This window comes from Dipodomys spectabilis, unplaced genomic scaffold (genome assembly GCF_019054845.1).
Source record: "Dipodomys spectabilis isolate Male_0828 unplaced genomic scaffold, ASM1905484v1 ptg000119l, whole genome shotgun sequence".
Classification (NCBI taxonomy): Eukaryota; Metazoa; Chordata; class Mammalia; order Rodentia; family Heteromyidae; genus Dipodomys; species Dipodomys spectabilis.
In genome coordinates this window covers 3,944,585-3,969,640 of record NW_024870796.1, presented here as the reverse complement: position 1 = coordinate 3,969,640, position 25,056 = coordinate 3,944,585, and the positions used below count along the sequence as shown (strand labels likewise).

The 25,056-nt window shown below is 45.4% G+C and overlaps 2 protein-coding genes across 2 annotated transcripts; one reads left to right on the top strand and one right to left on the bottom strand.

Moving 5' to 3' along the window:
- The first annotated feature begins 1,319 nt into the window (after nt 1-1,319).
- Csf2 (colony stimulating factor 2) lies at nt 1,320-3,540 on the top strand. The gene is made up of 4 exons (XM_042688988.1): nt 1,320-1,478; nt 1,568-1,609; nt 2,660-2,785; nt 3,445-3,540. The coding sequence occupies exons 1-4, from the start codon at nt 1,320-1,322 to the stop codon at nt 3,538-3,540; spliced, it is 423 nt and encodes a 140-aa protein (XP_042544922.1).
- Nucleotides 3,541-18,367: 14,827 nt separating this feature from the next.
- On the bottom strand, nt 18,368-18,735 carry LOC122115444 (protein kish-A-like). Its single transcript, XM_042688930.1, has one exon. The coding sequence runs from the start codon at nt 18,717-18,719 to the stop codon at nt 18,501-18,503; it is 219 nt and encodes a 72-aa protein (XP_042544864.1). The 5' UTR covers nt 18,720-18,735; the 3' UTR covers nt 18,368-18,500.
- Between the last annotated feature and the right edge of the window lie 6,321 nt (nt 18,736-25,056).

Sequence of the window (25,056 nt, the reverse complement as noted above, 5' to 3'; positions counted from 1 at the left end):
AACCCCACCTATGCAGGCAGATGCAAGCAACCACACATACAGAAATGGACACGTGTGCAACTCTAGTCCTGTGGCCTTGAAACTCCTGGCATGGGACAGCTTGAGCCGAATCCCTTGCGCAAGCATCAACTCTTGCTGTCTTCTCCAAAACCCATTGTGAAAACCAAACACTTGTCAGCCCCTCAAGAGCCTGTCCTTTTTTCCAGAAGCAGTTTCTGCTTCCCCTGGAGCTGGAAATGAGTTAGGGCTGGAGCTGTATAGGAAATTAAGCCTGGAATACCTTGCTAGAGAAACTAGAGCCCCCTGTGTCTGGTATGGGACAGCTGTAATGCTGCAGCCAGAGCCCCCCGCCTCCCCCAGCTCCTATCCCTGCTGGGGGTGTACAGATTGTGGTGGTGTTCTTGACTCAAAGTGGCTGACTGCATGACTGAAGGCAGTGAGACTTATGTAGTTCAGAGAAGAGTCACTCCAAAAAGCAGTGTCAGAGCCAGGATTCAAACTTGGGGTCTTGAATTGACCCCTATGAAGGTCCCAACCCAGCTCTAGGGTTGAACATGGCCCTACAAACTAGAGCCGCTTAACATGCTGGCTGAGATCTCACCATGCGAATTAATATGCTGTAGTCTGTCTGGCTGTGCCTATGGGGTCATTCCTTTGACTCACAGGGGTGGGGACCTTGGCTGGGCTGATGATGGCTCTGGGTCCTTGGTGGGGGCCTGCGGGAGCATCACAGGCCATTTGGCTGGACTCTAAGCAGATGATGAGACAGACATGTGAGAGTTTTCCTCACACTCAAATCTCATAGTCATTCAAAGAGAAAGAGGCCAGTGAAGCTGGAATGGACCTCCACAGTGGGAAAAACCTTCCCAAAGGTGATCTGGGAAAACACACTGGATAGGGAGCCTGGGTGTAGGAGTCTGGGTGTCTCCTAAGTCCCTCCCTGGCCACTCCAGGCCCGGAAATCCAAGGTATGCCCAAGGCTGCTCAAAAAGGAGGGAGTAGCCTAGGGCTAGGTCAGACTGCACCAGCAAGGCTAGAGAACACCCTTTCTTTCAAGAAAGAAAGGCAGGTGAGATGCTAGCTAGTTCTTGGAAAGAAGGGCCCATTAATGAAAACCCCTGAACCTGACCACCTAGGGAGAAAGGCTCACCGTTCCCATATGCAGCTGATAAGGGCCAGGAGATTCCGTAGTTCAGGTAGTTCCCCCGCCTCTCTGGAGTTTTGTGGTCATCATTAATCATTTCCTCTAACTGTGTATATAAGAGCCTTTTTGCCAGTGAGCCCAGTAGTCAGAGAGAAAGGCTAAAGTCCTCAGGAGGATGTGGCTGCAGAACTTGCTTCTATTGGGCACTGTGGTCTGCAGCATCTCTGCACCCACCCACCCGCCCAGTCCTGTCACCCGGCCCTGGAAGCATGTAGATGCCATCAAGGAAGCCCTGAGCCTCCTGAACCACAGTAATGACATGCCTGCTGTGATGGTGAGTGAGGGTGGTAATGTGGGCTGTGTCTTGGTCACCAAATTGGCCCTGCTTGTCACTCTGATAACATGACATTTTCCTTCCTACAGAATGAAACAGTACAAGTGGTCTCTGAAGAGTTTGACCCTCAGGTAAGATGTTCCTCTTTAAACACCTTTTCCAGATGCCTCTGCCCTGGACCCTCATAGGGCTATCCACTTTCTTTCCAATCAACTGGCTGCCAGGAAGAGAGAGGTGGTATCTGGGTGCTCAAGAGGCCACTGTGGCAGTCACGTGGATTCCTTTATCAGCTCAGCCGCCAAGGATAGACATAGTGCATTCAAAGGCTTGAAGTTAGCAAGTCACTTGATAAGAGGGGCCTGGGGACTTGAGGATACTCATGCTCTGAGACCAAGCCCCATGGAGACAGGATGCTGGCTATAGAGGGGCCTAGAGGGGCTTCAGGAACAATGCTTACTCATGAAGTAGAGGACAGGTACCCTGCTTAGTCCCTTCTCCTAGAATAGTAAAGTGGTGTGTGTGTGTGTGTGTGTGTGTGTGTGTGTGTGTGTGTGTGTGTGTGTGTGTGTGTGTGTGTGTGTGTGTGTGTGTGTGTGTGTGTGTGTGTGTGTGTGTGTGTGTGTGTGTGTGTGTGTGTGTGTGTGTGTGTGTGTGTGTGTGTGTGTGTGTGTGTGTGTGTCGTGGGGCTTGAACTCTTCGGCCTGGGTGCTGTCCCTCAGCTCTTCAGCTCAAGGTAAGTGCTCTACCACTTGAGCCAGAGTATCATTTCTGGTTTCTGGTGGTTATTTGGAGATAAAAAGTCTCACAGGCTTTCCTGCCCCGGCTGGCTTTGAAGATCTCAGCCTCCTTAATAGCTAGGATTGCAGGTATAAGCCACTAGTGCCTGGCTTTTTTTTTTTTTTTTAACATGGGAACCTTCTCCAGGTACCAGGCTAAGGGAATGTGTCTATGCCAGCTTAGGGCATCCTGAGACAGGCAGAGAACAGCTGAATGCTTATGTTAGTCAGATTAAAGCGTATGACCAGACCCAGCCTCAGTCTAGTCAGGAATCAGGCTGTGTCTCTTTGTGGCCTTACTCTTGGGGGACAGGTAATGGGAGCAGAAGAGAAGATTGGAAGGGTAGCTGATGCCCACTGAGGACACCTGTTCTCTGCTAAGTGGATCATGAATACTTCCTATAGGAGCCAACATGCCTGCAGACTCGCCTGGAGCTGTACAAGCAGGGTCTGCGCGGCAGCCTCACCAAGCTCAAAGGCCCTTTGACGATGATTGCCAGCCACTACAAGCACCACTGTCCCCCAACCCCGGTGAGTGCCCACAGCCGAGCCCCAAGCAGGAAGGTAATAGCCTGGAAGCGTAGGGACTTGGTGAGGAGAGAAACTCCTGGCTGTAGCTGCTCAGGACCAGGAAAAGTAGCTTTGTTATGATATGTAATAATGAGCAGCAGAATGGAGAAACCTCCAACCCCTTTCCCAGCCTTAAGAATTTAACACTGCAGAGCTCTGAAGCTCACAATGCTCTCTAAGCAGGAACTGCTGCCATCCTTGTTATTCTGGTCATTCTCACCAATGAGATCAGAGCTGAGGCAAATCCCAGGAAACTCAGGGCCTGCCTGAAGTCCAAAGGAAGCATCACCTCCTGTCAGGACTTTCCCATGGGGTGCCTAGATGGCATAAAAGCAAGAAAGGGGCCCCTGGAATGGACAAAGGTCTCAAACCCCTCTTTCTTTCTCCAGGAAGAAAGTGAAATCCATGGCCTTCTGGGGGCTGGGAGAAAGATGGCCTTAGATTGTCTCAGGACAGTATAGCCACTGTCACTTCACACACACACACACACCCCAATGGGCTTTCTGTCCTCTGAGTTCTCAAAGGCTACAAAGAAATGTACTGCTGCTTCTCTATGTTATCCATCCACTTGGACTTAAGTGTTTTGTTCTGTTTTTTTTTTTCTTTTATTTTTTCTTAAGGAAACTTCCTGTATGACCCAGTTTATAACCTTCAAATATTTCAAAGAGAACCTGAAGGGCTTTCTGTTTGACATCCCCTTTGACTGCTGGGACTGAGTCCAGAAGTAAGGCAGCCCATCCAGCCCAACATGCAACCTCACAGACTGCTGCTTTCTCTCCCCAAATGAGCCACAACTCATGATTTCTGTCTTAGAGGGACCAATGGCTGGGCCACAGCCACACTAAGGGAGGATAGGGGGATGGCATGGACCTGCCCTGGACCATACATGTCCCTAATATGGACATGACGGTAGAGTGGGAGGTTATTTTATAGTAATATTTATTTATATATTTATATTTATATTTATTTATTTAATTGTGTGGTCTGTATTTATTTAAGATGTTTTACTGTAATAATAAATTATTTCAAGTATTCTTTGATTTGTGCAGTTTTCTGGCTTATTTTCAGAGGGGAAGAAGCAGGGAGGGGGAAGGGAGAACTGAGGGTCCCGTGGTGTCCTGTATTGTTGATGGGCAACGCTGCCAGAGCCAAAGGGAGACAAGAGTGGAAGTTGGGTGCAACTCAAGGGCTCCCACCCCAGAAAGTGAGTTTCAGGTTCACTTGAAAGTCCAAGCAACCAATTGAGGAAATCTTGCCCTAGAGAAGAACCATCATCCTTCCTTGGGCAGCCTGGGGCTGCTGGTATTGACTGGTAGATGTCTGAATAGGCCTGCCCTGGTGTTAGGCAAAACCCCTTATGCTCAGAGCTTCAACAACTCTCAAGGTAAATCAGCAAACAGACAGCTGTTCAGGGAAAAAGAAACTAAACCACAGGGGTCAGAGCTCAGCAAATTTACCCAACTTTCCCCAAAATAGGTGATCTTAATCTTTTAGAGGCAGTATATAAGTCCAGAGTATGCTGGAACATGACTGTAGGGTAGCATATTTCTGAAATGGTTTCTATTTTTAGATGACGTTTTAATCTAATACATGCTTTCTCCCTAAATCTACTGCCTTTGGGCTGAGAGAGAAAAGAAGTGCTCTTTCCTCCTTGCTTGACAGGCAAGCTGAAAGCTGTATTCTGAATCTCTTCCCCTGTGTCCCTTCTGGGAACTCTGAGGAAATGTGTTCCCATACCTTTCTTCATACAGGTGGGCTGGGGGCAGATGGCACTCAGAAGTTGTACACTGAACAAGTGTACCTACCATCCCTAGACCACCTCTGCTCCAGAGTGCAACTGCAGACAGCTCCAATTCTAGCCAGACACCTGACCCACTCAGGCAGGAAGGTTACCACTCCACATATGATCACAAGTAGTCTTACAGTAAGCCTAAGTTTCAGCACAGACAAGGATCCATACTGGGATGGTCATTGATAATGCTTGAAAAGCACATTTTGCCCAGTGATAAGGTCCTCTCTGTCTTCCTTGGAAGCCATAGACTGACAAGAGGTTTGCATTTCCTTAGACCCTTACCCTCTTCCCAAAGAAATTCTGTCAAGTCTACATTTAAGTGGCTGACAACCCTATTGAGTAGTATGTGCTCCTGGGTCTTGTGCTCTGGGATCAGAAAGCTATTCTGTCCAGATAAAGGTAGCTACTGTGGCTTTCCAGAAAAATCATACCTCACTCTATGATGAAGTGCCTGTGGCACTTCATGCTTCTGACCAAATTCTCTTGCTTGAAGGGTGACTTTAGCAGACCCCAGAACACCAGTGAGGTAAAGAACACCTACTCCCTTGCCTCTTTCTGATCACATTCAAACAGGGAGAGAGCGTTTGCCTCAGCAATCTCTGAACGATGAGAACGAGGGATGCTGGAGACTTTGAGAACTTGAGGGCAGAACCTCCAGCTCAGCCAATAGATGAGCTTTGCCAGTTCCTCTGACTACTTCCCTAAGGGCAATCCTGAACCTCCCCGGGGAGTATGTAGGAGTGGCAAGATACCCACTGTCTCTACTGCAGTGCCACTAGTCCAGGGCTCCATCAGGACAGAGTGACCAGGGATGGATGAGGTGAGGGGTCAGCTGATACTAATATTGCTATGTACCTCCACAATTGCTATAGGTTTACCAATTTTCCTGCACCACCTCCACTCTGAAGAATATTTCAGAAAAATACAACAAACAGAATCCACACATAACAAGGGTTTTGTAAGGACATGAAGGAGCCCACAGAAATTTGCACAAAGCTGGAAGTAAGTGGCTATTTGCTGTTAGGGCAACCTGGGGCTTCATTACCCTGCAACATAGCCAGGGCCCAGTGGGGACAAAGTGCTTCATATGGCCACCTGTGAGGCTTCAAGGAATATTCTTGGACCATGCAAACAACTTTTTTTTTTGCTGGGGGGGGGGTGGGGGTGGGGGGGATTGTCTCAAAGCTCAAAGCAATCCACTCATGACAGGGGATGGAGGATGGGCAGAGGAGGACTGTACATTCACCTGTACATTTAAGGGTAGTGCTGTGTGTTCTTAGCCACCTCCCTCACCTCCTATGGTCAGTGTAGAGCAGGTCTGAGTCAAATTAACACAGGCTGGCCATGGGCTGAAGGGGAGGGCCTCTCAGTGCCGATTCTCCATTCACTGGGCAGCCAGTCTGGGCCAGTTTGTTGTATACTTGGGGCCTCTTCTGCTATGAGAAGCTTCATTAGAGTCCATGATGTGGGGATGGGCTGCAGTATAGGAGAGCATGTCTGGGGAAATGACTGAGTTGTTCTTTCCCTTTGCCCCTAGCTTGCAGGGCCCACTGGGTACTCCCACCCTATTGTACTGATGACCTGGTCCTGAAAAGCTATGGGATTTGCCTAAACCCTGCTGGCTTCCTCTGGTGGCTGTCGATGGTCCTCTGACTCTGGGCCACACTTTTTCCAGGTGGCCTCCATTGCTCTTGTTCTGTTCATGAAGAGGAGTGAAGGGGAGAAAACCTCTAAGGGTTACCCAACTCCCCAGATCTAGCTGGGAGGTAGAAGGTTTATTTGTGTTTACTTTTTTTTTTGTCAGTCATGGAGCTTGAACTCTGGGCCTGTGCGCTGCTCCTGAGCTCTTCAGTTTAAAGCTAGCACTCTACCACTTGAACTATAATGCCACTTCCAGTTTTCTGGTGGTTATTTGGAGATAAAGAGTCTCATGGGCTTTTCTGCCTGGACTTGTTTTGAACTGTGATCCTCAGATCTCAGACTCTGGAGTAATTAGGATTACAGGCGTGAGCCAGCAGTGCCCGGCTTATTTGTAATTTACTTTTTATAAGAGTTTATGGGCTGGGAAGGTGGCTCAGTGGTAGAGTGCTTGCCTTGCATGCCTGAGGCCCTGAGTTTGACTCCTCAGCACCACATAAGCAAAAAGAAAAAAGCCGGAAGTGGCGCTGTGGCTCAAGTGGTAGAGTGCTAGCCTTGAGCTGAAGAGCTGAGGGACAGTGCCCAGGCCCAGAGTTCAGGCCCCACAACCGGACCCCCCCCCAAAAAAAAAGAGTTTAACATGTGCTTAACATGTTTCTTATTTAGCCAACACAGTCCAAGAGCTGTCCTATTGAGCAAAGTGATTTCTCCAAGTTCAAGGAACCCTACTGCATGGTTGGTGGGAGTATAAACTTGTTCAACCACTTTGGAAAGTAGTATGGAGGTTCCTCAAAAGACTATGACCTAGCAATTCCACTTTGGGGCATTTACCCAAATGATCACAAACAAGACCATACTAAAGCTACCAGCACAACTATGTTTATTGCAGCATTATTTACCATAGCTAAGATATGGAACCAACCCAGATGCCCCTCAGTAGATGAATGGATCAAGAAAATGTGGCATATATACACAATGGAATTCTATGCCTCCATCAGAAAGAATGACATTGACCCATTTGTTAGGAAATGGAAAGACTTGGAAAAAATTATATTAAGTGAAGTAAGCCAGGCACAAAGAAAGATAGGTCCCATGGTTTTCCTTATTTGCAATAACTAGTACATGTCTGAGACAAGCAGAAATGGTCAGATAAGTTGATGTTAGAAGAAATGAACACCAAGATAAGGACTCAAATGGTTTTTCTTTCTTGCTACTGTTTCTACATATTTATAAGATGATTTTTTGTTGCTTTGTTATGTCTGTCCCCCCCCCCTGTTTTCACTGTATTTGATGTTGGTATAATTTGTGGAGGGGAAGGGAAAAAACAAATTGTTTAAATAGGGATACAGGTGGATCCATTGCAATGATGAGACATACAAGTCGTTATGTCGAAAACGAACTTTACAACTTTGGCTGGGGGGGAGTGGACAGGGGGGAAGACGGGAGGGCAGGGATAGTAAAGGGAAACAAAGGAGGAGGCAATAATGCTGATAAGAAATGTACTCATTACCTTTCTCATGTAATTGTAACCCCTCTGCACAGTATTTTCACAATAAAAAAAAAGTTTAAAAAAAAGTATCATCACATCCATAGAAGGATGGAAATCAGGCCAGAAGATCAATGGGAAGTCTTTGGGGCTCTGTCTTTTCCTAAAAATAGAGATGCAGGTAATGATTGGAGAAGACTTGGAAAATACTTTACTGTCTGGGGGGTGGGGGTTGAGTTTGCTGAAGACAAGGCTGTCAGGTTAGGTGGGTACCTGAGAGTGGTACCTGAGGACATATGTGGCTGACAAATTAGCTGGGGCCCCATGGGCTAAGAAAGAAAGAGAGGGGGTTCTAGCAATCTTCTGACCTGGAGGCCCAAGGGTCTTCTTGGAGAGGTCTTTGGCCTTGAGGGGGCTGGTAGGGATCCACCCCATCTTTCCCTTGCTACATCTCCGGCCTTGGGCACACAAGAGGAGTTCCATCCTGCCTGACTCCCTCCTCCAGAACTCTGTTGGATCTTTCCCAGTTCCCCTCCCCGAAGCACCAAACACAGCTCAAAACTTCTCTTTGCTCTTAGCTGAAGTTCCTGGGGAGCTCTAACCATAATCTGTCCTCACCCACCCTTTGGGCTCAGTTTAGAACCAGAAATGTCAGTCTCAGTAAAGGACTCAGAGCAGGGGCTTTCAGGTCACCCCTAGAGGACTGAGTATAGTGTGGGACTTGTGCAGGAGGGGTGTTCACAGAACCCAGGGACATCCTCTAGCCCCTTGCTCCATCTGTCATCAACAAAGGGTTATCTAAACTGAAAGTCCCCTTCCTTGACCTTTTAGAAAGTCTGTGGTGTGACAGTGTGTCTCTTACCATTATACTCCCTGCCCCCCCCCCCCCACACACACACAGAGCACTAGGCCCCTGCTTGAGGCAAATGCACAGTTACTCAGATCCTGCAGTGGTGGTAGATGGGGCTGCTAAGCTCCAACCTCCAACCTTAATTATAACCTCTACTCTAACCATTTGAACAACTTACTGGGGATGCCCGGGATTCCTCCACAATCTAGACCACTTCCTACAACCTACCACAAGCTTCTTCCACAGAGGAGGACAGATAAAGACCTAGATATCATACTTGCAAATACAAGTTGGTCCAGACCAGGCTGTCAGGAACCTTCAATGTCTGCCTGATGACAGGCTTTGTCCAGATATAAAGCTTCAGATGGATAGTGCTGCAACAAGTACACGCCAACCCCAGATGCACATCTTCATCCCTTGCTCTAGGATCCCTAGATCCTAGAGCTTTGCTATTTCCTTGAGAAGCCACATCAGGCTTCAGGTCAGTGAGTGTGACTGAGCAGTTATTCAGTGACCTCAGAACACAGAAGGAAGTCTTGTTGCTCTGGATCAGTCGGAGGTGCTCTGGGGTAGGACCAAGAGCAGTTTCAGCCTGGAGAAAGTCCATGGCCCAGTCACTGAAGGCTATGCACTCTTGTCCCTTTGGTACATTGCATGCATGATGCTTAGAATTCCTTGGGCCAGGCCTTTGTAATGGGTAGAGTTTGGAGAAGGCTGTTGTGATACCTCGTGGAAAAACCTATCATTTTACTGCCTTAGACTCAGTGAGCCTGAGACTCCCTAAACATGAGATCCTAAAGCCGGAAGCATCTGACAGTAGAGGGTTAGGACTGTATGTCTCTGTCACATTCAGGACAGCAGAGGTTCCTCAGTCTCTCAGCCAACAGCCCCAGAGGCAAATATAGATCATAGCCTAGGGTCAGCCTTTGTCAAGATGCAGAGCCTCAGAACATCTGGCTCAATGCTGGAGAAACTGTGGTCAGAGAAGCTGACAGAGCACTTCTGGTATCTCTGCTGGTGAACAGGGAACAGGTGGGAAGATGGATGTACTACTCAAAATGACAGTCCGCATCTCCATGGCAGCTTTAATTAAGCCTTAGTCAAGGTCAAGCAGCCATCTATGAAAAGCTATCAGTGGGGACACTTGAGTTTTCTATGTGATCTAGTTTTACCTCCAAAAAAGGCTTCGCTCTGGATATAGTGTCAGAGAGGCTACTGGGCTGGACCCATGTGGATATCATGCTTCAGGGCAGACTGGAGCCCACAGCTTCCTGAATTTCTGTTAGCACTGGATCTAAAAAGGTACAGGTATATTGAAAGGCTGGAATTCTAAGATAGACCGTTGGGCTCAAACATGACCTTGACCTCCTCAATTGGCTAGGCCCTGGATACTCCCTTTCTTTGAGGGATCAGTGAACAGACCCAAACTATCACTTCCATAGCAGGTTTCCATGGGTAGACTTGGCCCTGAGGACATACTTCTTGAGTTCGCTGGGCCTATTGTTAGCCCAGGAGGGAGAGCAGGGCTGGCTGCCTGAGGAGACAGGTTCACTCAGTATCAACACTTCCCAGGATAGTGGAATAGTCCCTACTTCTCAGGCACCTTCTCAACTCTATCACCTCCTGCCTCCTGAATGACCCTTTCTCACAAAAATCAGTACTATTAAGGTGGGAACTAGGAATCTAAAACACATAAAGACAGATGTGTAGGCCTCTTTCACACTATGCCTTGAGATCGCATCAGCCATGGGCAATACCATGTACTTTCTTCCAGGACCTGTGTGGCTTTGTCCTTTGACTCAGGACTCATATCCAGAGAGGTCACAAAAGAAAGACACTTCACCCACAGGAATGGCTGATCTGTCAGACCAAGAGATAGACACAGAGCTAACGTAGCAATTTGGAAAGGCAGTCATGAAAGTTCTCCAATGCACCTATTCTGGGCTTACCCTGTGTGGGGTGGTATTGGAGTGGTCCAGTGGGTGATTTTTTCTGATGGCTCTCTCTGTGGAGAGAAGTTATTTCTAGGTCAGAGGACATCATTAGGTATAAATGTTCAGAGAAAATTTTGCATCCCTGAAGTCAGCTAAATGAATGTGGTTCTCAGTGGGCGCTGTGGTGCATCAACTGATTTCCAACATCATTTGTTCAGTCAAGACAGTAGTGATCAGGCAACAATGCATAGTTCCTACAGAAGAGGCCCATTTCTCCCTTCCAACAAGCAGCAAGAAAGCTCTGTGTGTGCCTGGAAAGTGGGTGAGATGGGTCTAGGCATCTTCAGCTTCACTTGTTAATAGCCTAATACTCTGCACAGAGTCATAAATTGGCTTCCAGTCTAGCCTCTTGTATACACCTCCAAGTGGGTGGGATGGGGACAGAGGCCAGGTTCACTGTGTTCCTGGGTCCACTCTCCTTCCCGTTCCTGCACATACCTGTGCTTGGTAATTCAGATCTGCATGAGTGAAGTGGCAGGCAGGCATGTGGGGACTGCACATACTACACCTACTCAGCCTCTGAGCAAGCTGAGGAAGGCATATAGCTGGTTATGTCAGACCTGAAGCTCTTGCCCTGGAACTTTCTACAGCTACCTGAGCTTTACAGTTAGGAAACTTGGCACTTACTTCTCTGGCTTCAGCTTTCTTAACAGTGAAACATGGCGGGAATGAGGGGTCATGGCCTCAAATCTACCCCAACATAAAAAGGTTCAAGAAGACGCTCACAGCAATCAGGTCTACAGAAAACAGAGCAAGTAGACAGCCCCCCTGGGTTAGCACTGGAGGGGACAAAGTCATTGGGCTTTCTGTTTTTCTGGAAGCTCCCCACCTTTAAAGCAGTCCTTAAGGCCCAGAGAGGGTGGGACTTTCTGAGGACCACACAGGAGGTAAGCTAGACAGACCCCCTCCACAGAAGCCCTCTTTCCAGGTCTTCAGAAGAGCTTTTGGGCACAGGCTTGGTCCTCAGAAATGACTGAAAGATTTCCCTCCTGTGCAGAGCCCTTAGCTACACTACCAGGAAAGCTGCAGCTTCACAGTTATTTTTCACTGTGGTTTGAGATAAGAGCAGTGAAACAGTTTCATGTTGCTGCCACTGATGTTATCGCCAGCCCAGACCTGCTCTTTCAACCTGAGAGATGATTAATTGAGAACCTTTCTCCCTTTTTGTTTGCTCAACTTCAAGGGAAGATCAGCACAAACTGCCCAGGCCCTGCCCTCAACATGCCACTTGGACCTCGCCCAGGGAAGCTAGCAGCATTGCCTAGAGCCTGCTGCTCTTCTGGGGATGGAAGGAGGACTTTTTTTTTTTTTTTAACAAATTGTCCTTGTACAATAAAATGGGCAATTTACAATTTTTCTTTAATCATTTTCTTAATTTCCATTGTACTGGAAATTGAACTTGGAGTCATGTGTTTGCTAGGCTGATGGACAGTTAGGATGCCACTGGTTTGTTTGTTTGTGTGGTTTTTTTTTTTACTAATATTAATAAGACTGCTTTGGATTTTTTTTTTTTTTTTGGTCAGTCCTGGGGCCTGAACTCTGGGCCTGGGCACTGTCCCTCAGGTCTTCAGCTCAGGGCTAGCACTTTACCACTTGAGCCACAGTGCCACTTCCAGCTTTTTCTGTTTATGTGATACTGAGGAATGGGCAAGCACTCTACCATTGAGCCACCTTCCCAGCCCTGCTTTTGGTATTTTATACTCAAGTTTTGGTCAAAATTGTTTGCATTTCTATTGGAAATACTGATAATGGTATGGAATTGTTAGGTCACAAGATATATACATTTTAGCTTTAACAGGTACTGCCAAACACTTTTCCAAGAAACACTTTATATTATTGGCTTTGCTGCCCTGTGCAAACACTGCTTATCTACTTAAAAGCAGATCTCTCCTTTCCCTTCCTGTGATCTAAGCCTGCTTCCTAAATATCCTCATCATCATTAGAAATTCTTCTCTATATGTCCACTCTTTCCCAATGATTAGCATTCTGAAAACTCAAGTGTTGGGAAACAAATCCAAAGTGACTGAGTCCCAGGTCAATATACAGCTGGCTCAGAGTCATGGGGCCTGCCTTGGGGAATGGGTCTTGGTGACTATAGTAAAACATGAACATCAACAAGCTGTCATGGCTGTCAGGAGCTGCCTCTAATTCCAACTTCTCCTTTTTGGGGAGACATAATGGGACCATGAAGGGTTCCCTGACGTGAGTATGACTTTCAGAGCTGTGTGATGGACTGGCCATAGACTCTGGCCTCTGAACTTTCTAAGAGGGCCTGAAGAACTGTGACGTGCTTCTTTTTGTCCTATGCAGAGGCCCTGGCCAGCCCAGAATGCACCCCAGCCAACATCTACTGGATGGCGACATCTGTTAGATGGCTAACAGCTCAGCAAGGTAGACTAATGTCCAATGGGAGGTAGAGAAGTTTCCTCCATTCAGTATGTTCTCCTCAGCACCCACTCTGGGGTGTGCCTACCCAACTTCTAAGCCATGTGATGCACTGTCATCTGCTCCTCCGGAAATGCTGAGGAACTACTGCCTATCCCTCAGGTCTTTAGAGGGCTCCTCACCATGTAAGTGCTAGGAGTGGCTATATCTAAAGTCTGATAAATGTGAGCCTCTTGCTGGACATGGTACATTCCTAAAATGCAACTACTTGGAAGGTAGAGACAAGAGGATTCCAGTTCAAGGCCAGCCATTGGTAGACTATACCAAGCAAGGTACTCAGGACACAGCTAGGAATGTTGCTATTATAATCCTTACCAACAATAGAATATTAAAGATGAGACAGGTAGGTGCCCTTGATCCTTACCAATGGCACCAGAAAGCCAACACTGGCACAGCAATCTGCTCTTTTTTTTTTCCCTGCCAGTCCTGGGGCTTAAACTCAGGGCCTGGGTACTGTCCCTGAGCCTCTTTGTGCTCAAGACTAGCACTCTACCACTTGATCCACAGTGCCACTCCTGGCTTTTTCTGAGTAGTTTATTGGAGATAAAGAATCTCATGGACTTTTCTGTCCAGACTGGCTTCAAACCGTGATTCTCATATCTTAACCTCCTGAGTAGCTAGGATTACAGGCATGAGCCACCAGCGCCCAGTTTCAGCCTGCTCTTTTTCCCACTTAACGGACTTAGTAAGCATCTCAACAGAAGCGGCACAAGGGAGGGAAGCCCAGCTCTTTGGCAATGTGTCACACTTCCTTCAGCACAGAGGCTGGGGCAGCCCCAAGCTCTCTCCAGAAGGAGATCTTGGTTCCTGCCCTAGCATTTTCCTCCAGCCAGGGTGAGATCATATGCTGGAAGGGGAGGCCAAGGAAGCAACAACTGCTGCTGGAACAGCATTCTCAAGTCAGAAATGACATAACAATAGTACTATGATCAAGACTTTAAGGGATTCTTAGAACATTTCTTTCCAGAGTGACAATCCTCTCAGCCCCATGAGTCCCACCAAAATTGTGGCTCTCATGGTCCCTAGAGTCAAACACAAGAATCAATCCAATCTCATTTCTTCCTCCTCTCCTAGCCTTGTGGGAGAGGGAAAGGCCTGCAGGCCTGCACCCTTCCTGAGCCACCTGCTCTTAGCCTAGGGGATATATTTGTCTTGCAAAAGGTATGATCACTGAGTATAGACCCTGTGGGAAATGGCACAATGGGAAGTGCCCAGAAGAGACAGCAGTCTGGAATCCCCATGGTCAATGGGATGACAGGATATGTCATGGTATAAATCCTCTCATTACCATTGGTTTTAAGCGACCAGTGGTTTAAAAACAGGCTGCTAAAAAATTCAGCAATGATCTTTCACAAACTTGTAGTTACCACTAGCACACCCATGATTCCAGTGGGGTTTTCTTGGAAAGGGAAGGTTAGTGATGACTAAAGTCATTGTTGTTGTAGCTGATCTGCAGTCCACGACTGATACTTAATCACCTCTTCTGTTCCAAACTCTTCCTCACTCTTGGTTAGCACCTGTGCTCATCCGAGGACCTTACTTGGTAGCATGGTCTGATGCCATCTCATGCTGAAGTTGCCACACTTGTCAACTTACTGTGAAATAGGAGGACAGGGCACCAAACGAGCATTGAAGCAGTTCACCTGGAAGCAAATGTATTCCTCCTCACTCCTATTATGTAGTCTGACCTCCTGATGATCAGGCCTAAATACAATGACAAGATCATAGCTCTTCTCCATTCTTCTGGTCCCTGGATATAAGGAGGTGGAAATAACTGACAACAACCTTCTATGTGGTCTAATGGGATTCTTGCTTAGGATCCTGATTGAAATGCTTATAAGCCCATAGCCCACAGCCCAGTGGCAGGAATGGAAAGCACAAATTTTCCAAATAGGCCACTGAGGACAAAAGGAGCCACTTTTTATGTCTTGGTTCCAAGTTATTTGAATTATATCTATTAGAATACAGCTGTATTAGAAATTATACCTTTGAAGAAACAGCTACATACACGTGCGTGTGCACGTGGGAAAACTAGATGACCTAATGGAATGACTGTGCAGCAAAACTATCCATGATAAACTTGTTTTGTCAGACTCACTAAGCTGTAAGGTCAGGTAAGCCCTGTAACAATTCATAATAAAATTGAAGTGGTACATTTGAAAGCTGTGTCCTAAGGACAGCTCACAATCTTGCAAAATACCACCAAGGTGCTTCAATTATTCCTTCAACAGGCTATTGCCCAACACTCTATCAGAGTGACGGCACTGAGTAGAACATTACTGATATAACCAATAAATCCTATGGCCATGGCCCTACCCTTCTGTCATCTTTGTTGTAAAGTAGATCTCTTGATCTGACATGATGTTTATATGGAGGATCCCATTTTGGCACATCAAAAATTCTAAAAGCCCTTAGGATAGCAATGCTGGCCGGATCCTCCCGGAAAAAAAACGGCAAAGCAATACCTGGAATGTATGTTTACTCTCATAAACATGACTCATTGGCAAGTAAGAGAACTAAGGCAGTCAACTAGAAATCAAGTAGCCTGTTGATCTCCTTGGTGTACAGTATTGTGTCTGGATCATTTTGTGAGCATATTAACACCCAACATTCCATGGGATCACCCATGCAATCATAGGTGTGAGCTGGGCGAAAGGTTTTGGTGCCATGGAGGCAGTTGACACAAGGTTACCTGCTTGCAAGGCTCACTTGTGCCTCCAATCCCACTGGACTGATTCAGATGTACCACTTCCATGTTATAATGAATGATTGCTAGGCTCACCTAACCATAAGCTTAGTAGGCCTACCAAAACCCAACTTACTATGGGTAGTTCTTGCCACATGTTCATCTCATCAGGCCCTCCAGATCTACAAGGGCTTGCATATATGTCAGGAGCTATTTTTCAAAAGGTGTATATAATATCCAATACAGGTAGGGGGGAGGCTGGGAAGGGATGTGAAGGGTAAACCAAAGGAGGAGGCTGCAATGCTTGGTAAGAAATGTACGCATTATCCTGCCCATGTAATTGTAACCCCTCTGTACAGTATGTTCACAAATAAAATTAAATTAAATTTAAAAAAAATATCCAATACAGGTGATATGACTTTTATCTAGGACTCTATGAATAAACTATTTTCCAATGGCCTATGCTTTTTAAACCACAGAATCTGCTGATTAATAGAGCTCACATAACAGAACTACTTGTACTGCAGGATGAAACTATGAGAGAGCCCTTTCCTGCTTTGGGCACCCCTCAAACATGACAGGCTCTTATATTACTGACAGGTATATGGGTCAGAGTTATATTTCCAAATATGTGACAGGTGACATTCATAACCCAAAAGTCCCACCAAAGTTGTGCTTCCATCAGAAGTACAAGATGTAGTAGTTGACCCTATATTTCATAGGAAATTTTTTGACTTGATACCTAAAAAGTTTACTGATATGCCAGCCTCTGAATGTTCATAAGGCTTATCTATACCTAAGTGTATGTATTTTAACATGGCCACTGATATTATCTGAGTGGTCTAAAGTGATCAATAGAGTATTTAGGAGGTCCAGAAGGTCTGGATCACTTAGAACTCTATTAATTCATAGGGTAGGAGAGTTAATCTTGCCTTGGAAATTTAAACTGTTGCTTGTCTCAGGTGAATAAAAATGATTTCTGATAGGGGTGAAAAGAAATTAGTGGCCAAATTAGTGGCCATACACTGTATGACTGAGGTCAGATTAATCTAATGTGGAAAAGATACTACATCTAGCTGGGTGCTGGTAGCTGATGCCTGTAATCCTAGCTACTCAGGAGGCTGAGATCTAAGAATGGAGATTCAAAACCAGGCCAGGCAGGAAAGTCCATGAAACTCTTATCTCCAATAAACCACCAGAAAACTGGAAGTAGCACTGTGGCTCAAGTGGCAGAGCACTAGCTGTGAGCTGAAGAGCTCAAGGACTGCACTCAGGCCCAGAGTTCAAGCCCATGACTGACAAAAAAAAAAAAAAAAAAAGATACTACATCTAGTAAGCACACTGGCTGAAACTGAGTCTACAATTTGTTGAACTGTTGGTAGCCACCTAGCATCTTCTGGGGTTTTCTGGTCAATAAAATGACTCCCTTTAGGTTCCCTAAGTGTTAGCTTCTTCTTCTGGTGTCCCTAGAATGTGATCTTGCTTTATTATTTTTGCTAGGATGAGGAATACTGTGGAGACTTCTACTTATTTTTGTTTAGTGAAAGCTCTCAATGCACAGGCCCAATGGTCCAATGTAAGGGTTGTGCTAATTACCAAGTATATTTATCTGATTATGTCACTGAGTGGGAGCCTTCTATGAGCTAAGTTCTGGCCAAGAACTCTGTCCATACACACCCAATTCCATCAAAAGAGTTATGGTGCTATGAAAGGTCCCCAGGTAACAATATTAAGTCAAGTCCTGTGTTCAATGGTCCACAAAATATTTTTTGTTATTCTCCAATTGTATTTTACTCTTTTCATTTTATGAAGTTTGTCTTTTTCCCAGAATGACTGGTCACAGTTGTGCTTAAGACATCTATACTTGACCACAGACCTTAGAGGCTACTACACTCACTGATTTTTTTCAACTTTTTTTTAAATGTTAAATATAAACAGCTTCTTGGTACTTCTTTAGATCACATCTCATTTCTCTTCTTAAGAAATGCATATGCTGGGCTGGGAAGGTGGCTCAGTGGTAGAGTGCTTGCCTTGCATGCATGAGGCCCTGGGTTCGATTCCTCAGCACCACATAAGCAGAAAAAGCTGGAAGTGGCGCTACAGCTCAAGTAGTAAAGTGCTAGCCTTGAGCTGAAGAGCTGAGGGACAGCGCCCAGGCCCAGAGTTCAGGCCCCACGACCAGAGCCAAAAAAAAAAAAAAAAAAAGAAATGCATATGCTCATTTTAAATACTTTTAACACCTGTAATCAACTACAGAAGTTGATAGAAGTAGAGGCATACTGGCTAATGATCGAGATGTGTACAGAGGAAAAGTAAACATCATTAAATATGAATGTAACCCTTATCAACACAAAAGTGGACCATTTTTTTCTCAATAAAAAAGGCTATTCAAAAAAGGGACTCCTTTCATAAAGATTTGTCATTTTTAGGAATTTGAAAGGAACTTGAGTATAAATTTTGTTTTCTACTATGTACCTTAAGGACACCTTAGGAAAAATTAGTGTCTTACACAACAGAATGGCATTTGCAGAATGTAATATTAAAATGACAGTACTGGGGTTGATTACTGCGGACTGTGAGACTCTTTGTGTATTAAATGGTTACATCTTAACAATGCATTTAGAACATTGTTCCAATAACATAAAAATAGAGGAAAAGCATCTGGAAATTTATCTCATTCAGTGTTCAGAGATAAAAAGGTTAACATTCTTTCCATTATTTCCCATAGGTAAGTCCTTGTTCACACTGAAATCTGATGGTAATTACATTCTGGCATTTTTCTAAACTATTGTATGAAGAAGATGCTGAAGGCCATCACTATACAGCACACTGAGACATAGGAACTCTTTCGTTCACCAGTTCTGGCGCACTTCCAAAATATTCCCAACAGTCCAGTTTTATTTCTGTCCAGGATACTGGGTGCCATGGATCTGATATAAGCACACGTACATATAAGCAGCAAGATTACAGTGAACACACTCTGAAAATTGAAAATAGCAGACATAGTGAGACCAGAGATATACCAGCCATATCACCGTTCCAGACCCCAGGCACCACAAAATATTTCTGTACTCTCTTTTTCTTAGTATATATACTTAGCTAAGTAAATAGCTACAAGCTTCATTGGGGGAGAGCTATGAAAGGCAGTATAATAAACATTTGTTGTGATTGTATGGCCTCCATCCTTTGGGGAGATCTGAATGTTTCTCTAATCAATAGATTTAGAGTCTATAAACTGGATCAGGTACGGACATTTGAAAGGAGACTTTCTATTAGAGTGCCAGGATTCACCATCCATAATGGATTTAGTGCCTTCAAATATTACACTATTTCCATAATTCTAAGTCAGACTTTCTTAACTGTCACTCTAACCTTGCCACTCACAACTGAGCCAACTGACTTATGAGAGTTGGGTACTCCCACTAGGAATCCATTATGTCAGAGACCCTGTTGCTAACAGTGAACCAGTTATGTGAAAATACAGCCTACTACAAGTCATTGCTTACAATTATGTTAACCCTAGTTATCAGCCTGTGGCTTTTTCTGCTCAAGGCTGGTGCTTTACAACTTGAGCCATACCTCCTCTTTCTAGTTAATTGGAGATAAGAGTCTCATGGACTTTTCTGCCTTGGCTGGCTTCAAACAGCAATATTCAAAACAGCCTCCTGAACAGCTAGGTATGAGCCACATAAGGCTGCTATAATGTAGCTTCTTGCATTATATTATTAAAGTAAAAGGCCAGCTTCGGCTCTTAACAGAGATGAATAGGTTACTTCTGAAGCCACAGAATGCTTAGGGAAGTCTGAAGATACAAGATTTTCTAGTCAACAGAGATCTCTATCAAGGGAAGGTCCTATTCTTTCCCCATGGGGGCTCTGTTCTTTGGCATAGGAGACCTGCTTCAAGTTGGAGTTTAACTATTCAAGTTGGAGATCAACTATTGTATTAGTCAGCTTTTACAACTGCCATATGTAACAGCATATCTAAGATTTGATATGTTATAAAGGAAAGAATTTTATTTAGCTTACAGTTTTGGAGATGAAAATTCAAACAACATAGTGTTAGTGTTGGCAAGCCCTCCATCCCTCCAGCCACACCACTTTATGGTATCTTGGCTGGTTTATGTGCAACAGGGAAGAGATCACATGGCAAAAAAGGAAGCCAGAAAGAGATTCGTGGACCAAACTTACTCTGTTACAATGCACTCTTGTGAGAATAAATGACTCACTTCACGAGACCAGCATCAATCCTTTCCAAAGGCAGCACATCTATCTGTGATCTAATTACCTTACACTAAAACTCTATCTCTCCAACATCTCTACCACCTCCCAACACGACCACACCAAGGACTAACCTTCCTCCAATATTCGGGACATAGTCTAACCATATTCAAAACAATTACTTCGACAAATAAATCCTAGACCTTGTTCTTAGCTTTTTCTCCTCTTTTCTTTTCTTTTTTTTTTTTTTGGGTCCGGTCGTGGGGCCTGAACTCTGGGCCTGGGCGCTGTCCCTCAGTTCTTCAGCTCAAGGCTAGCGCTCTACCACTTGAGCCACAGCGCCACTTCCGGCTTTTTTCTTTTTTGCTTATGTGGTGCTGAGGAATCGAACCCAGGGCCTCAGGCATGCAAGGCAAGGGCTCTACCACTGAGCCACCTTCCCAGCCCCTCCTCTTTTCTTGTAAGAGATAAAAGCTCTTTATATGCACTAAAAAGGCCTGTGGCTTTTCACACTTGGCTTTCCATTGCTAACTAATCACGCTAAGATCATCATTATCTTTTTATTGAGATTTAGTAATCTCAGTAATTCCCCTATTTCTCAATACCTGATGCAATGCACCAGCTAATGCATACTCAACAAGAGCTGAAGTTTTAACAATTGCATTATTACTGTGTACCACAGGCTGCCTCATTTGCCATTTGTGATGGGGTCTTCACTGGCAGCAGGCAGTGGGTGATCTAGCTTAAAAATTCCTGTTTCACATCTCATTGTCTGGAAACACACAACACAAATTGGGTGTTATAGGCAGCAAAATCTAAGTCATGCAGGACCTTTACAATAAAGTCAGCACCTGTGGGAAAGAGGACTGAAATAGGATTTAATCAGAAGAAGCCAAGTTGCCATGCAATTTCTACCAAGATTCTAGCTGAGCTCTTCTTAGGCTTGCTCTTTCAAGTTTCCCCAAGGTGGGGAGGTACTAGGTCTTTAAATTATCACATTTATTAGTCAGAGCTCCCCCAGAAGTAGATGTGACCTAATACAAGGCAATTTTCTAAGCAGAGGCTAGCCCCAAAGAAGGCTGCTAATGGAGGCGTCTTCTGGAATCTCTCCCAGCAGCTGACAGCATCTTTCATTCATAAAGAAAGATCTATGATGTCCAATCTTGTGGGCATCTATAAGACTATCTTTAAATGCCACAAACAAATTTAACTCCTGAAAAAATGGGTTTGAGGCCTGATGCTTAAAAACCTATCTCCAAGAGGTTTGTATATAAGTTTATCTGATTTGGGGAAGGGAAGGGGAATCACAGAAAGGGGGAGACAAAGGACAAAGGGTGAACCAATACAATAGCAATATTCACAAGACACTGTGTTAGAAATGCGTTATAACTGGGGGGAGAGGAGTAGGAGAAAACAAGGGAAGGGGTAACACTGTTAGACAAGAAATGTACTCATTACTTTACTTATGTAACTGTAACCCCTCTGTATATCACCTTTACAATAAAATAAAATTTTAAAAAGAAACAACTTAAGTGTCCATCACCTGGTAAATGAATAAAGACAATGTGGTGCATATACACAATAGAATACTGTTGAGCCATGAAAATAAATCTTGCCATTACAATATGAATGGAAGTAGAGATCGTTATATTAAGTAGACTAAGCTAAGCACAAAAAGAAGAGCACCACATGATCTCACTCATGTAGAATTTTAAAAATTCTGATATCATAGAGTATAGAATGGTGGTTACTGGAGGTTGGGGACAGAGTAAAGGGGTGAGAGTCTGGAAAAAGGAAAAAAGTGACTACTAATTTATAGACAGGAACATGAAAGAAGCTCTAGGGTACTTTAGGTCACTTTGGATAAACCCAGAGAAGGTCTTTGTTCTGACATTCTCAGATACTAAACTCCTCAAGAAAAATGGCTTAGCTGGGTGCTGGTGGCTCATGCCTGTAATCCTAGCTACTCAGGAGGCTGAGATCTGAGAATCACAGTTCAAGCCAGCCTGGGCAGAAAAATTCATGAGATTCATCTCCAATTAACCATCAGAAAACTGGAAGTGGCACTGTGGCTCAAGTGGTAGAGAGCTCACCTTGAGCTGAAGAGCTGAGGGACAGTGCCTAAGGCCTAGAGTTCAAGCCCCATGACTGACAAAAAAAAAAGAGAGAGAGAGGAAGGAAGGAAGGAAGGAAGGAAGGAAGGAAGGAAGGAAGGAAGGAAGGAAGGAAGGAAGGAAGGAAGCAAGCAAGGAAGGAAGCAAGGAAGGAAGCAAGGAAGCAGGGAGGGAGGGAGGGAGGGAGGGAGGAAGGAAGGAAGGAGGGCAGGCAGGCAGGCAGGCAGGAGGAAAGGAAGAAAGGAAGGAAGGCAGGCAGGCGGGAAGGAAGGAAGGAAGCAAGCAAGCAAGCAAGGAAGGAAGGGAGGGAGGGAGGGAGGAGGCAGGCAGGCAGGCAGGCAGGAGAGAAGGAAGAAAGGAAGGAAGGCAGGCAGGCAGGCAGGCTTCAGAGTCCCACCTGTACCATAATAGCTTTCTTCTGTGCCTCAGCCACCAAACACTCTAGAAAAACATTGGGTAGCCATTATCTCTATTAGCTCAGTTCTGTCTGGGTTGGGGTGGAGGAGTCATATACAGCTACTTGGGAAGGAAGGCAAGGAGGTAGTAGTCATGCTTGGGTTGCAATGCCTTAGACAGAGATTTTTATTATGCCAGGTGGCCTGGAGAGAAGCATATCAGGGATAGGCTGAAGTTAGACTAGAGAATTTTAGACCCAGTACTGACAGGGTAGCTATAAAACAATAAGAGCTTCTGCCAAAGAGGGGCTTTCAGAACTGTCTGGAAATACCACTAATCTGAGATGCTGAGTACAGAGTGGCATGTTAAGAAAAGTCAGGAATCCTGTTTGGAGCAGCAGGCTTTGATTTATCTTTAAGGCTGAAACACTCTAGAGTAGCCAAAGTAAGAAAGAACCAAGCCCTAAGGAATCTGCAAACCTAAAAGGGTGACAGAAAAGGAGTAAGCTGCTGAAGAGCCAGTAAGAATCAATCTTGGGGGAAAATGAGAACTAAGAGTAGTGACATCATGGAAGGGAGACTAATTCTTGAGGGAGCAGGTCAGTGTAAGAATGAAGTGGCATCTGTCAGCAGGAATCCTGAGGAAGACAGTGGGAAACAGAAATGATGTTAAGTGGAAGTAGTCTACAAAGTTCAAGTACCTGGAGGCAGGGACCTTTGGGTAGGCTGAATATTGAGCAAGATTCAAAGATCAGCCTTGTACCTGCAGATCACCTCAGCTGCCCCTTCTGAGCTCTTCCCAGGGCCTTGCCAAAGCAGGATGGACAGGAACTGTACTCAGGTCCAAGTGACAGCTCATGCCTGGGTTTCCCCAAGGCAGCACTCTGTTGGGTCCACCCATCCACTCTGGTAGCTCTAAACTCTTCTTAGGCATGGCCACATCCATTCGTTTTTAAGGGCCTTTCCAATAGGCTATACTGTTTCCTATAGGAAAACCCCAGCTCTGGGCAAACAGACCCCTGCCTCTTGACTAAGGCCTTCAGAATCTGGGCCAGAGGCCAGGGTGAGGCGAGTCAGAGTCAAGACAGAAGTTTTCTCGTTTCCTCAGTTTGTGTCCCTAAACATCTTCTCCTGCCCTAGGAGATGACTGTGGTAGCAGTGAGGAGCTAAAGTCCACAGTCACTAGGGTAACCTGTTATTTCTTTAAAGCTTACTATAATTGTGTGAGAAGGAAACTGTGATCTTCCCTTTCACAGATGATGTAATAACCAAAGAAATGAATTGTTCAGGGTCACACAGTCAGAGAGTGGCAGAGAAGAGATCTGAACTGAAGTCTCTGAAACTCTGTATTAGGTGCTCTTCCATTACCCTCCTGCCACTTGGCATAAACCAGTCAAGACAAAGCTCTGAAAGGGATACCAGGCCTTTGTTATATTTCATCATAGTGCTTAACAGACTTTGGTCTCAAGTATCTGCCCTACATCTGCTTTTCAACCTTCCACTTGAACTCTCCTCAGCACATCCTCCCCTCTGAGTTGCCTCCTAAAGCCAGTATCTCAGCCTTTCAGATCCTTACTTCGTCTTGGGACTGAGGTACCAGGACACCAGTTCTTCCCAGAATTCTCAGGTTTCTCAGAATCACCAGGGCAGGGGAGCCCACCATCAATGGAGAAACTAAAAACACAGGGGCACAGGGAGCCAGGGCTGGGAAGCACATGGGTCTGATACTTGCCCTAGACAATCCGATGTCCATTCATGACAGATAATAGGGACAGCAGCCCTGTGTCTCAGCCATTTCACAGAGGATTGGGGCAAAGCTTTGGGGCAGCCCCAGCTCCAGGGCCTTCAGAGGGGATCTCCTCTCCTTGTTCTCCACAGGAAGCCTGTGGTACTATTGGCCAGCCACAGCGATCTGGGCATCCCCAGGGAACATCACAGAGGTGGCTGACAGCCCCCATCCTCCACCCTCTGGCCCTCTTCCCACACCTTTCATTAATCTCCAGAGCCTGGCTTCCTGCTGCTTCTAAAAAGTCACATGGTCTTCTGGTTAGCTGCCAAGAGGCCAAGAGGCCCTTGCCTGGTGTCTCCTGAGGCTATGGAAAGCTCCTGCCCGGCTCATGACAAAGGAGAGGCTTTCTCCTCCCACTCTACACTTGGATCACCTGAGGACCACCCAGCAGCCCAGCAGTTGGCAATATGGCTCTTCGGAAGAATGGGCTTGTCCATTCATACTTTCAATGAGTATTTATTGAGTATTTTCTGTGTATCAGACACTGTTCTGGGCACTGAGGCAAAGTAGGAAACAAGATGAATTCTCTACCCTTCTGTTCCTGACATTCTGGTAAGAGACAGGCAGTCATCATATGAATTCCAAAGGTAGTATCAAGCAAAAACAGTGGAAATGATAAAATGGGTAAAACTTTAAAATAGAGGTGACATTTGGCTGACGGACTCCTTTTTTTTGGGGGGGGGGTTGGTCATGGAGCTTGAACTCTGGGCCTAGGTGCTGTCCCTCAGCTCTTGAACTCAAGGCAAGTGCTCTACCACTTGAGCCACAATGCTGCTTCCAGTTTTCTGGTGATTTATTGGACATAAGAGTCTCATAGACTTTC